Source organism: Gallinula chloropus, assembly GCF_964237585.1.
Source record: "Gallinula chloropus genome assembly, chromosome: 2".
In the NCBI taxonomy this organism is placed as follows: domain Eukaryota; kingdom Metazoa; phylum Chordata; class Aves; order Gruiformes; family Rallidae; genus Gallinula; species Gallinula chloropus.
This window is the reverse complement of record NC_140086.1, coordinates 24,767,942-24,782,912: the sequence shown is the minus strand read 5'-3', so window position 1 is coordinate 24,782,912 and position 14,971 is coordinate 24,767,942. Positions and strand designations below refer to the sequence as shown.

Here is a 14,971-nt window from a genome sequence, read left to right as displayed (position 1 = left end):
GTGGCTTTTCTCTTTATGCACAAAAACAAAAGCTAAGAGCAGAAGTTATGTAAAGTTCCTACTTGAAATATTTTTCATTTAAGTTACTATTGTGGCTTACAGCTGGGGATAAGGCATAGGTAGAAATGTTCCTGTGTGCCAAATTAGCTCTTATCATGGAGCTCCTCTTCTGTGCAGATGTATGAAATGAAGAAGAGCCCCAAACCAACCACACGGGGAAACATTTGAGTACTTTTCAATGCTATATCTTGATGATAAATTGTGGTATTTCGTAAGAAGCCAGGATAGACGGCAGCAAATAAGTTATTCTTAGGGTCAGGGTGGGCATACCTAGCCACACCTCCTAGTAGCATTTGCTTCATTATTTCCTCTAGAGAATCATACACGTCTCAATATGAAGTCAGCATCTTGGTATGAAGTTTAGCTTCTACCTGGACCATCAGTGCTTCAGTAAGCATCTTTGGGTCCTTCCTCCTAATGCTGCTTCTCTGCCTACACGAGGCAGTTCCAGCCTCCTTAATGGCATCGGCTGTGGGAGTGGGTTAGGAGGGCGCCGCGAAAGAAAACAAAGGTTCGTGGCTTCAGAACCTGGGGCAAACCCAAAGCACTCCATGGCCTCCCCCGATGCTAACTCCCTTCAGCAGGGAAACGGATTTTTATTCCTACTGCTTTGCCAGCCGTGAACCGCAGCGAGCCAGGGAGCCCCGCCACGGCTCCTCTCCCACCACACTGCTTCTCACCGGATCGGCACCTTCCCCCCTATTTCTGACGTGCCGGGGCCACCCAGACCGGGCTCTCCTCTCACTGAATTCCCTCCTTTCTTTCAGTGGGTCCGCCCGTGCCTCGGTGCGAGCGCTCCGGGGTTGGGCTTTAGCGAGTTGGTCGGTGGTAGGGGGCACGGAGGGGTCTGCAGGGATGCAGCTGCCGCCCGTGGAACCGGTGGGGACTTCGCCCCCCTCCCGCCTCCCTCTGGGCTGGGTCCCTCCGCTCTCGGTCCCGCCCGCCGGGAGGGGCGGCCCCAGCCCCGGTCCCGGTCCCGCCCCCGCGGAGCGGCGAGGCGAGAGGCGTGGAGCGGCGCGGAGCCCGGAGGAGCTGCGGAGATGCTGAACTCGCCCTGGGCGCGTTTCTACTCCAACAGCTGCTGCCTCTGCTGCCATGTCCGCACCGGCACCATCATCCTCGGCGTCTGGTACCTGGTAAGCACGCCGCCGGTTGTCCCCGAGCCCCCTCCTCTTCCCCCCAGGAGTGTCCCTCCGCCCGCCCCAGATCCTCGGCATCGGCTGCAGGGATAGCCGTAGCTGCTGCGACGGGCATCCCCCACAGCTGCAGCGGAGCTGTGTAGGGGATGCCTCTCACAGCAGCTACATGGCTACCCCCTGACATCTCCGGCGTATTTTGGAGGTAGCCCTCTGAGGAGACATGTTATTTGTTTGCAGCATTAATGCTCAGCGAGCTCCAGCAGCTTCCTCACTGCTAGTCCATGGGTTGTCTCCCAGTGAGGTGGATGCTGGTATTTAGACTCTAAATTGGGAAATGAAATGTGTGTGTGTTTATTAAGGGTGAGGGGAGTGGGAGCAGGAGATACAGGGCACAGGCAAGCTCTCCAGGACCTCCAGTGAAAAGCTGTTTTGGGGATGGAAATGTGATGAAAGATCCCTGGTGTAAGGGGTTTTCCTGACTACCCTGAAACTTCGGAGGGGTGTTTCTCAGGCTGGGTTGGCTGCGGTACTGAGGCCTCGCTGGTGTGTTAACTCTGGAAAGGCTGCCTGGACCCTGACCATGCCATGCAGGAAATCTTGTTTTATTGCCTCTGGTTGCTGCTTCTTGAAGAAGTCGGGTGTTCTCATCACTGATGTTCCTAGTTTGCCAAATAAGTGTTTGCCAGTAGTACCTTGATCTGAAACATTTCAGGTACTAGAAAGGCACCTTTCATCTGTCAGGGTTATAGGAGTGAAGAATTGACCCTGGAGGCACAGCTTTAATGGGTTACCATCAGTCCCAGAGGTTGTTCGACACCCAGTTATTCAGTCTCGGTGAGAAGGAGGTGCATTAAGCCCTCAGTTCCTCTCCGCTCTTCCACAATCTTCTCTCAATCCCTTGGGTGGCAATGCAGGGAAAGCAGCTTTCTTAGAGCCGGCCCCGCCAGTCGCGGGGATTGCGACTGTGCCACAACAGTGAGAAAAGAGCTGGCTTGTCGCTGTGGGTTATGTAGATGTGCTTCTCCGCCTGCTCAGTCCTCCCCTTCTCTTGGTGTGAGGAATCAGTCTCCATCTGAAGCCAGGGCCACGCAGAGCTCTTTGCCAAGCATCATTTTTCAAATGACTGCAGACGGAAGCAGATTAGACCCGGGCTGATTTGCTAACTACTGAAATTCCCTTCAGAAGCATGTGAAGAACGTGGGGCTGGCCTCCCTTCTAGGACAGTTCATTAAATAAATTCAATCAGCGTAATAAAAAGGCCAGATTAACATTTATGCCCTAGAAATCGTATGAAATGCTGTCTGTTCTGTAAAATACGCATTTCACCATTGAGAAAGCTGTGCATTAGCTGAGCTATTTCTCACTCCTGGTTTAATAAAATGTAGCTAAGTTCAATATCCCCAGCCTCTGGCATCTGGAACACTGACAGTGTTGACAAAAGTGCACCCTTTGCCTGGCTGCAATGAAGTTTCAGTAAGTTTTAATATGACCTGAATGCCTCTGAACATTTCTTCCAGGATGCTTGTTATTTCTTTCTCTCTTCAGCTGAACGAAGCTTTTCCACACTGGCTCCTCAGAGACAGGGATACAGATATTTTATGTTCATTGACCTAAAGATGTCTGAGGAAGAGGGAATTAAGTGCATAAGCTAGCCTTAATTACAAAGAAAAACCTAACAGATTTTTAGACATTTTTACCTATTAAGCTACTAGCATTTGAATGCCAGTGCCTAATTGCACGTAGCATTTTTCTGCAAAATCTGCTTTCAAATGTTCTTTTCTAGCTAGCAGGTATCTCCTGGTTTACATCTCTGCCTACTTTGCCTATTTGGCTTTCATAGATTTTTCAGGGCAGATTTCTGAGCAACTTCAAGCCAGTGATAACTTATAACATGTCAGGGTGCATATTTTCATATTTTTGTTTGTGTTTTCTCCCCTGTCACAAATATTTAGAATTTTAAGGATAATTATTGAGAATAGAAATTATAGATATGTGTTGATAATAAAGATGAACCCTTTTTGCTAGCTTAAACGCTGGGAAGCAGTCAGGGTTAGGAAGGGGATGGTCCCTGAGTAAATAGCTACCCTGGTTGAAAGATCTGATTTACAAACTCATATACAGAAGTATTCTTTCACCTCAGAAGAACAATTGTGATGTGATACCACATGCTATGGGGGGTTTACATCAAGATAGGTGCTGTCACGATAGCGATTTTTCTCTGCATGCATTTTGTGTGGCTGCCTTACTCCCGACCACATGTGAACTCTGAGCATTCCCTCAAATAGAGTTCAGACAAAAACCCCTTTGATTTTTCACCACGCCAACATGTATTCTGTACAGCTTGCCATTATGCTTTAGAGGAAATTACTTGAAGAAATAAACATCTCCTAAGAGAATGAATAGTTTTCTTGTTGCTTTTTCATATCTTTCTACCTGTGAAGTGTAAGTTTTATTAGTTCTATGACTGTGAATGCAATGATTCAGTAGTAGAGGCTTCTGAAAGGGGAAAAAATACCACCTTACAAGGTGCTATTCACAGGCTATTTAAACAACATTTTCACATGTTGAATTGGTTTTGAGTTAATATAATATCAGGAGGCAGAATTTAATGTCTGAGTAAATGTGGAAAAAATAGCACATTTTTCTGGGATGATGCTTCAGTGCTAGTTTTAATGTCTTAATTGGATGGTTTGGATCCTACAAATAGTGGAGAGCAGGGAGCTGAGTGCAAGTGGAGTTGTCAGGGCTGCATGAGAGCACTTTCCCACATAGGTAAAGGGAAGGACAACTGTGCATTTCCAACTTGCACCCAGCACAGACCCTTATAATGATCTCGTAGAGTATCAGTAGCTGGGAAATAAATATTTAACTTTGGTCTATTTTAGAACATAATGGATCTCAGAATGCTAATGTTTCTATAGCTCTTGTGTTCCAGTAGTTCCACCCTCATATGTCCTGCCTCTTGAATAATAGAATCATAGAACATGTAAGGTTGGAAGGGACCTTTAAAGGTCATCTAGTCCAACGCTCCTGCAGTGAGCAGGGACCTTTTCAATAGATCAGATTGCTCAGAGCCCCATCAAGCCTTTAATATCCACAGGGATGAGGCCTCCACTACCTCTCTGGGCAACCTGTTCCAGTGATCCACCACCCTCATAGTGAAGAACTTTTTCCTAATATCCAACCTAAATCTCCCCTTTTAGAGTTTAAAAACCCTTTAAAATTTAAAAACCCTTTAAAATTTAAAAATTTTTAGAGTTTAAAACCCCTTGTCCTATTGCTACATGCCCTCAGGAACAGTTCTTCCCCAGCTTTCTTGTAGGCACCTTTCAGGTACTGAAAGGCCACTATAAGGTGCCCCCTGAAGCCTTCTTTTGTCCAAGCTGAACAAGCCCAACTCTCTCAGCCTGTCTTCATAGGATGGGTACTCCAGGCCTTTGATCATTTTTGTGGCATTCCTCTGGACACATTCCAATAGGTCCTTGTCCTTCTTGTGTTGAGGGCTCCAAAGCTGGACACAGTACTCCAGGTGAAGTCTCGCCAGAGCAGAGTAGAGGGGCAGAATCACCTCTCTCGATCTGCTGGTCACACTTCTTTCGATGCAGCCCAGGATGTGGTTGGCTTTCTAGGCTGCAGATGCACATTGATGGCTCATGTCCAGCTTCTTATCCACAAGTAATCCCAAGTCCTTTTCCTCAGATCTGCTTTCCATCAAATCATCTCCTAACCTGTATGGATAACGGGAGTTGTCCCTGTTATTGCATAATATGCAACAGACCATTGCATGATATTGCAATATAGTATAATACATATATGTAATAATAATAATACAACATCCATTCTATCACAGATCACTGAGGTGTGTTGATGTAAAAAATAACTTGTAAAGGGTGGAGCAGTAAAAGGGAATTTCCCCAAAATAATATCTAATGGAGTTGCAGAGCAGCCTGCACTTCAGGAACTGGTGTGCTGTCTTGGGGAGGAAAGCCTAAGAGGCGGTGCTGTGATGTTCAATACAAACACTATGCTGAAGGTTAAGATGGCAGTAATATGGTGGGCTAGGGGATAATACTTATTTCAAAACTTGAGGGCCAGTTTGGTTCAGCTGGTTATTAATCATTGGGTTTTATCCTACTGGGGCAGATTTTACACCTCTCTACATTGTATCAAACCTGAAGTCAGAGATTGCAAGGGGTAACACAGAAACATTTTGGTCATGAAAGTCTTACAAGCGTCATATTTTGGAAAAAAAAATAAATAAGAAAGATGAGAAAGTCATTTCCAGCAGCTTGGTTTTCATGTGGGTGGTTGTTCAAGGCAGCAGCCCCGCTGAAATGAGCCAACGTCAGTTCCGACATCCCCCGGGTGCTGGAGCCCAGGGAACGCTGGCACTCGTGTTAGGTGGCCCAGTGGGTACTGGTGAGTCAGAATAACATCCCTGTCAGTAACAGCATCTATAGGCCCAGCACGTCTTCTTCTGGACTAAATGGATTCCACTTCATCTGAAACACAAGGAAGGAACAGCCTCCGCGGTGCTGTCAGGGTTGCGGAAGGGTTTCCCACTCTCCCGACACACGGCAGTGGGGTTCATGCGCACCCCAAAGCTCCATCAGCACCAGCCGGGACAGTGGGAATTATTTCCCATTGCCTCGGGAGGGGGGAAGATGAAACTTTAAGGCATCGGTTCAGAAAGGAGGAGTGACGTGTCCCCAGTGCCGCTTGCTACCCGCTTCGCTGCTGCAGTGCCCCGGGTCCCCGCAGTCCCCAGGGTCCCCCGGGAGCCGCTGCCGTCTCCCGAGGCGCTGCGGGAGCTGTCCAGCCCCGTCGGCGCTGTCCGCGGCCCAGCGCCGCCTTCCCCGCGCCCCGCGGGGCCCCGGCAGAGAGGGGCTAAAAATAAAACCTAACGTGATGCTGAGGAGCTTTTACAGCTGCCGGTTGCCGAGTCGTGCGGCCACCGCGGTAAGAGGGCAAAGAGAGCGAGCCCAAGTTTTTAGCCAGGGTGGCTCCACGCCCCAGCCGCTATGCACAGAAGGCTCGGCGTGAGCCCCTGCGCGCCACATTGCGGCTCTGGATGTTTCTGAATGCACAGCTGAAAACACACCTAATTTCCACCTGCATCCCAGTCATTTTTTAATAAAAGGACTGAATGCCAGTGGATGAAAAAATATGCTGGTAGCGACCCTTTTGTTCTGTAAAGCCAGAGAAAATCACTGCTTCCTGAGGCCTCATCCCTTCACAGGTTGGACACCCTCCTGAGATCATTAGAGTGCACTTGACCCCATGTCAGAAAGAGAATCAAGGTATATATTTTGCAACTGGGCCACACTTATTTCCTTGTCTTTTTCAAGCCCTGCACAAACCAGCATATGCAGCAGTGTGCTTAAATAGCGGTTAGAAGATTACTGAAATCTTGGCTTACTTGGCAGGGAGCGGAGATCAGCACCGACTGCTCATGTAAATGAAATAAACCTGCCCCGCGGTCCTGCCAAGGAGCTCAGTCCCCACTCCTGCAACCTTTATGCTGTCTGAGACTGCTCACATCAGCAGGGAGCTGTACACAGGGGTCCTGTGAAGATGATTAAAAGGTCCTTTCAAGGATAATAAAAAAATTGTAAGAAAAGATGAAGTTATGTATGGTTTTCAAAGCCGTGAGAACTGTGAGATTTTGGCTAACAATAAAGGATCTCCAACTTTACGTATTAATGGTTTTAGTACATCAGCTAGCTCATGGCCCAGACCTGGGCAGTATATTAAGGAAGAACAGCTGGAGGGTGGCAATGATGTGGCTAATTCCTCTCCCTTGGTAGGAGATATGGTGTCAGCAGGAGGTGAGATTTCTCCACTGGCAGGTGAAGGTGTCATGGTATAATCTGAAATTACTTCAGATTCCCAGTTCTTGTAGTGGAAATGCCTGCAGTGACTAGATACTTATGTCCCAAGTGCCATGTCTATAAAATGATCATTAGTTTTTCCTATTGTCTGCACTTCCCTTCATAAATAAAATCTGAGCTCTTGAAAGAAACAGTAACAGTCCCAAGGAACTCATTGGAGACTTCCTGTGCATATGCTTGCTCTTGGGGAGAGTGGAATGAAAACTTGGAATTCATTACAAACAGAGAAAAATATTAATCCTACTCTCAAAGGCTTCCCTGGATAACTGATGTACATGTGGAATATCCAGCTGAGAACGGAATCAGAGAGGGTTCAGAGTATTTGCTCTTGGAGTGGATCACATCCATTTCATTGTCTTCTTCAAGACTAGCAGGAAATCAATGACTGTTCCTGCATGGTGTTTTCTTAAGAAAATGAATTTGCATGAAATTTTGGACATGATAGAGCAAAGGATGTATCTTGTCTGAAAGACCTTCTCAGTAACTACATTCTGATCAGAACTTATCTAGTGAGGTCGTATTAAATAACACAGCAGGCAATTGCTTTGAGAATGGTTTCTGGAGAACGCCTTAAAGAACTCCTCCCCACCAGGCACAAACTCAGGTTGGTTTCTGCAGCGCAGGGTATTACCCTTCCCTTTTCTCCGAGTCATGATTCAGGCCCTTTTTAAATTAAATTACAAAATAAAGTACCATATGGGAGGAATTTAAGTCGCACTATCAGTAAGACAGCTTGCAAAGACCGTAATCACTCACCTCTGGGTGACAGAATCAATCCATAAACAAGCCAGAAAGATTAGCTGCAAAAAGGATGGATTCATCAGTAAACCATATCCCAGGTTACCCGTGCTCTCTGTTCTGAGTGAAAATAGCCAGGTGTGTGTGTGCCGTGTCGCAGGGAGGAGCGGGAGCAGCGTTTTGTCAGCCCTCCCCAGACTCTGTCACAAACCGGTGTCTTTATTGATGGTTTTGTTTCTAAAACTTTTCAAGTCATTGGAGGGCTAAAATTTCTCGTAAGCATCTCTTGAACAATCCATGCATTTGTTGAACTGTTTGTTAGTCTGCAACACAACACGAGGATTTCTGAAAATGTCTTTAAGCTCTAATCCCCTTACAAATGCAATTTTACTTATATCCCAAATACCACAGCATTTCCCAGAGTATATGGATCATTGCAACGATAATCTGCATCAGTTGTCCAGGGTGGTGACACAGTTATCCTTTCTGATCAACACAGTTATCAATTCAGAAAATGCAAAATTTTATAAAATACCTTTTTAAAAATTTTTTTTCTTTGAAGTTGGATTACCTTCAATTGGATAATAAATTCCCTGAGACTGCAAAGAAGCGTTGTCTCCCTCCAGTGAGAAAACAGATGGTTGGTTGTAAGAAGAGCAAAGTTTACATCAATGCTTGTTAAAAGAAAGAAACCCATTAACAGTCCAGTATGCTATAATTACATTTGGATTTTTATACAAAAATCACAAATTTATTTATAGAAAGGAGGGGAGGTATTACATTAATCAAGTAAAATATGTTTAGAAGTTCTGCTGAAGGTTAATATGTATCTCCTAGTGAGCCAGAGGAGAACACATTAAGCTTCATAAACTGATCGTTGATTAGACTGACGTCAGTGAAAATGCAATTAGTCTTATATATTCCTGGACATATGGAACGGATGTTGCAAAACAGCCAGGAATTAATTTCCTTGATTGCTTTCTTCTTCTCTGGTTTTCTTGTGAGGCTCATACTTTGACTGTAAAGCTCAGGAAGTCTCAAGTGTCCAAGGCTGGAAAACGTGCACGGGGGTTTCTGTGCTGCTCTGCATCTGGGCTGCGGCTTTAAAGCCCCAAATCTCCAATCAGCAGAAAAGGAAAAGCCACACGTGTTGAGGAAGGTGAGGGAGATGCCAGGAAGGTGTCACTGAAGAAATAATCTGGACTTGAGCCTAGTGCACTGTTCCTAGAGCTCCTGTGGGTCTGAGCTCTTTTGGATGCCTGCAATGAGCTCCAAGTATCGTCACCCCAGCCCTCTGCCTTCAGAGAGCTTTTTAAAGTGCCGTGGCTGGGTTTGTTTCATTGCTGGCTTGTGCTGAGCAAGGCCTTGTTCTGTCAGGGGATATATTAAGCTACTAAAAACAGACAGGAGAAACGCTTTTGGCAGAAACACGGTTTTGTGGGAGGCTTTCACCTTGCAGAGGTGCATTTTCCAGCTGTGAAACAGCTGTGCCTAGACAGATCAGATACATGTGATCACGTTGTTTACTGTTTCAGTAATTATCTGTACTGTACCACCCTTTGCAGTGTGCCCGCTTATTCCTTGCATAACCAAATTGCTGCCCTGGGTTGCAGAGGATGCAGCTTACTGCTGGCAGCCCTGGTCCCTTGCATCCCTGTGGTGACTGTGCAAAAATAGTAGATCAAAGGTTTCATGTGCTTTCATGGTTTGGTCTTGGGTTGTTGTTTTTCTTTTTTAATTACATGAGCACATGTGGCTTGCTGTCATAAAGTGGGGCACATTCCTCCCACCGGTGCAGTGACACATGTCCAAAAAGGCTAGAAGTCAGTCTGAGCACAGACACCATTGTGGGCTGATGCGGGTAAGACACGCTAGCTGCTGGGCAGCTAGCTCAGGCAAGCCAGCCTAGCTACTCAGCTGCTCAGTCACTGCTGTGTTGACTGGCCCATCCTGTCTCATTATCCCACACCAGCACTGAGACCCACGGGAGCTGCTATAATTCACACCAACACTGCCACTGTCACAGGTCTACCCTCAACCTTTCAGTGTCACCTGTAAGACTCAAAAATCAATTTCTGGAAATCAAGAACAAATCCCAACTGGCCAGTTGAACAATTTCTATGATGGTTTTAATGCATACCAATTCTTTGCTAGCTTTCCACAGCATCCTGAACCGAGATGTGCTTTAGAAATTGCGAGTTCGTCTGGCAGTGTTGTAACTTGAACGTGGGTATCTGATTATATTTCCCCAAGGCTGGGCAGAAGACCTCAACAATCATTTTCAGGACCTTGCTCAGAAAGAGGTTCAACTTCCTTTAAATACCATGTAAAACTAACAAAGACTTGCACAACAAATTTGCATATAAATATCCTACTTCCTTAAACCATGACAGGACTAAGATTAAGTATATAACAAATTAAACTCTATCTCTAGGGAAGTTGAAACCTCCAGTGTGCATCCTGTACAGTCTGTCCATCTAATTTTTTTCTTTTATAAATTTAGTCATTACCATATTTCATTAGTAACAGACCTCTTGTGGTTTGGGTTTTAAGGCTGTTAAAAGGCTGGCAGTAGGCAGTAGTTGAGTCATTTGTATAGAAGAGTGCTGATAAATTATGCTGGACTTCCTATATCAATTTCATCAGTATAGCCTTCAAAGTTCAATGCTTGGCATCATTAAAACAAGAAAAGTCGAGTTTATGTAGAAAGTCAGATTAAAATAATTCACATAGCTTTATATTATATGGTCTCTACAGTATGCTAGTCAGAACCTGTCAGGATCATTCTTTGACTTCTCATGAGTAATTTAGGAAAATAAGCAACAGGAATTCCAGACTCTACCCTGTTTTCTCCACATAAAGAACACAAAAACTCAATTGTTAATTCTCATCTGACCCATGCTCTCCCTGTTCCAGTGCAGTATTCCAGACAGTAGCCAGAAACATGCTTTAAGAAACCACAGAGGCAATTAAGGACGAACAACTTGTGCAGGGAAGACATTTTCTTTTATTCTACTAGTATTTTCAGGTTGGGAAAGAACCTGAAGCATGAAGCTTACATTTTGGGTTTAAGATGCTTTGTAATAAGACTAAGCACTTGAATTTCCAGAATCAACAGCTCATCCTTTTCTGTATTCCTCTAACCTTTTGGCTTCAATAATAATGTCTGATAATGACACTGGTAAAAGGGGTGAAGGATTTCCTTTAACCCAACTCTACATGGCCATCTTTCTGTTTCCCTTCAGCCTGTTCTGTTTTATTGCGTGAAAAAATAACTAGGTGTGGCTGGGATTCCTTCCTTGGACCATTCATCATTTTGAGTGTCGTTTCCACATCTGTAGCTTGTCTCCCAGCTTTGGAGAGTCAGAACATTTTAATAAGCATGAGGCAGAAGGCTTACACAGCAGAAAAAAGAGAGAGGCTTCTACCCTGACATCCAGGGTTCTCTTGCTCCTCCTTTCCTAGGATTTCAAGCCACTGACTGAGGTGTGCTCAGATGTAGCTCCTGGGTCCTACGTGTCCCGAAAGGGAAGGTGACTGCATCATTGCCATGAGATCTGTAAAGAAACATGGGCACACACCGGGGGGACATTTTGTTCCTTCCAAAGTCTCTGCAGCAGTCAGACTGCTGTAAAAGCTTTATTTCTAAAACAGCCTCCTTGTTTTAACTAGAATTCAGAAATACACTTTGCCTAACGTGGAGCAGGAGAGAGAACAGGTGGAAAAATCTACCTATAAGGAGTGATAGATCATAAGCCTCACTCATCATCAATGCTAATGAAGAAGTTTGGGAAGGCACTCCAGATAGTGCAAATCTACCCTGAGCTGTTCTGTTAAAACCTGAATTTGATTTTTTACCCCCTTCTGTAGGGTTCTTTTGTCCTCTCAATGAAGAAAAAATATTCTTGTTTTTATTAATATTTTCCACGCTAAAAAGAAAGAAAAAGCAAACCCAAAGCAAACCACAGAGTACGTGCCATCTGGGAAGGCAACGGTAGATGGAGGGAATCGAGGTTGCTGAGTTACTTTAACTGTATGTTTTCCATACATTCTTTCTTTTACTAACAGTAATACTGACTTCAAATACTCAAGAGTTACATTTACAGACTTCTGTTGTTAGCTCAGTTTCAAGGAGAAAAAAAGTTTATGATCAGGCTTTTGTTTCTGTAAAGAACAAACACGCAGAGTCATAAACATAACGAGTTTTTTGAAGGGGTTGGAAGGTATGGGGGGGTTATTTGAGACTTTCTTCAGTTTTATTGGAAACATTTACAATTTTTAACCAGTAAAATTAGTGATTTGCTTCAATAGTGTCTCTGCAGAGGGTGACAAACTAAACCCTGCCAGTTTTGCAGGTTTATATAAAACTTGCTAGAATTGTGAGTGACAGTTCTAAACCTGGCCAAGGTTTTGGAGCCTTGGTCAGCAAGACCCTGAGATGGATCAACATTCAAAGTCCTCAGAGAAATCTGCTGTTGTTTGCTGCTCATTCACAACCATTTTTGTTCATAAGCATTAGCTCCTCTTTCATCTGGTAGCTCATACTGTGTCAGGAACTGGACTACAGAGTGAACTGCAGTGATGTTTTCAGTAACCAGCTGCCTGTATCAATCCCAGAGTTATAATTCACGAATATGGATTACAGAAAGTTGGAGGGGGTGACCCAGAACAACTGTTTTCATTAAATCTATTGTTTACAAAGTTTATCTTTGCACTTATCTGTTTTTCCTCCCTTATCTAAAAGCATGACATTTCTATACCCAAACTTTACTGGGGTGTCCAGTTTTCTGTTTCAAGGGCCCCTGACAGTGAGGATGAGTGGTGGGTTAGCTCTCCACCAACACAGACATCTAAGGACTGTGCTTAAGTGGATCTCTCCCGAGATCCCTGAGGCTGAAAACAGACCTGCAATTAAACAGTGTATGTACATCTTTCTCCACACAGGCAACATCCAGACCCTTACATGCATGGATTATAAATTGAACCCTCAATATAAATACAGCTAGGGGTTTTTCCTTGTGCTTCCCTATAAATACAAGGAACTCCCTTCACAGAGTTAGGAAGTCTTAGGAAAGCTTCAATAGAATATTTGCAAAAGGGGAGTTCAATAGAAATATTGGTGTATTTTTAATGCAATGTATTGAGTTAAAAGAAGCTTAATATTTTCCCTTCTAAACTCCTTTATCAAAGCAATTTTATTTAAACTCTTGACTGGGAGCTGGGGGAAAGCAGAGAAAAATGAAGCCATTGGAACCCCTGACAATTCTTTTAGTATTTACAGACAACTATGTAAGTTGCTGGCTTGAGCATTTCTCTGACTGCTTGAGTTAGGAATCAGCAAAAGCCATGTGTTAACGGCAAGCTCTTAGGAACTACTGGAACTCATTTCATTTTAGATAAGCTGGGACAGATACCATGCAGCTGCATGTCTGTGAGGGACTGAAATCATAGTGGTACTCATTTTCTTGTCACCTGTTGGTGCAGTGGTTCCTGACAACACTGTATTTTATCTCCATGGGTTATGAGAGTTTACCTCTGATTTCTGGAACAAATGATGTGGAAAAGAAAACAACAAACTCATTGGTGGCAGAGGTCTGAAATGTTAGATAGTTTCTAGATGTTGAGGACATGCGGTTGCTCCTTTGCATCCTAAACATTGCATGTTCTCTCCAGCAGAGCTACCTCACATCACACATAACTGCTGGTTTCTTACTGTGGTACAGTAGTGGCTGGTGGTGATGGTATTATGTCATTACTTGCTGCCTTTCTTCCTCATGCCAGCATGCACATTCTCTCACACAGTTTTGTTGCTGTTTAGCTATCTTCCACTAAAATCTGAAATTGTTTTGCAAACCCACAGCAGGAAATCCAAGTAGTTCTCCACCATTTGGACCAGTTATCTCCTCCATAATATGTCCTGTTTTCAGCTTTTCATGGAGAAGGCCATGGTGGGGCTGGACAGGGGCAGTAAGGCCTTTTAGTGCACCTGGGGCTCCTCTCCCATAACGCTGGATAGTACTAAGGCCATAACCAGCAGCAGGAACCAGTGATCACAGTTCTGAGTTGATAGCATGAAATCAGGTATTTTATTCTTACCACTGAACACCACCCTGCTGCATGATCATGAACGTGTTTCTGTCCCACTGTTCATGAAAGGAGGAAATCTTTTTTAGTGGGAAAGTATAGAGCTTAGTCACTTGTTGAAACTTTGCCTAATGAAAATGCTTTCTCGCCACTGTTAATTAGTCATTAGATTATTTGTTGCTGGAGGAATGTAAAACATCTTGAAGGAAAACTTGGCCCTATTGAGAGAGAAAAAAATCCCACCTCCTTTGCATTTCCTAGAAGAGATTTCAACTCTCATACCAATTGCATGTATCAACAGGAAATCACGTCATGCTGGCGTCCTTGATTCTGTGTCCTTGGAAGATGCTACACCAGTAAGCTTTTAGGCACATTAAATTTATGCATTAAAATATTTTTCAAAAGCCAATGCTCACATCACTTTCAAACCAAGAGAAAAAGCATAACAAATGCAATGCACCCAACTGGGCACACGTTTCTTTTTGGAGAAGGAGTGTGAACAACTAAACCCATGGTCTATTCCATTTGCGCTGCTGACAGCACAGCTGGACGGTGCTCATTGATCATTATGAGGACCTCAGGAGATAGAATAGGAAAGTGATGCACTAAAGAGCATTGGAGAGGTTCCTACTGCAACCTCCAGATCAGGCAGAGACAATCTATGTCTTACACAGAGACTGAAAGGCAATGCTGACAAACACATAATCTGAATCTGGACATATCTATATGGAGAAAGTGGAGTGCTTAGGTCAGTATTTTATGAATCTTCCTGGCTATATCTGTACAAAAGATTAAACTTGTATGCCTTTAAAATAGCAATACTATATATGTTTATAGTTCCTGATTGCTCGGTTATTTTGAGTACATATATTTATTACTGGCATATGTCCTCTAGCTTCCCATAAAGCAAGAACTGTATTGCAATATGAAGTTATGCATAATATTAAAAATTAAAAGGATTTATAGAATATAACTTTGAATCCTGACAATCATCTGATCTGTCTTCAAAGTCAAGGCAGGACCATCTATGGCTACAGCAATCCCAACACGAAACTGTTC

The 14,971-nt window shown here is 44.1% G+C and overlaps 1 protein-coding gene across 1 annotated transcript in view; it reads left to right on the top strand.

Moving 5' to 3' along the window:
- Positions 1-1,001: 1,001 nt before the first annotated feature.
- Positions 1,002-14,971, top strand: part of LAPTM4B (lysosomal protein transmembrane 4 beta) — a gene marked incomplete at its 3' end in the record, with an annotated part of 57,835 nt that continues 43,865 nt past the window's right edge. Inside the window, exon 1 of the mRNA XM_084260462.1 lies at positions 1,002-1,196. Within this exon, the coding sequence (XP_084116588.1) occupies positions 1,101-1,196 (96 nt within the window). The 5' untranslated portion in view covers positions 1,002-1,100. The remainder of the gene's footprint in view (positions 1,197-14,971) is intronic.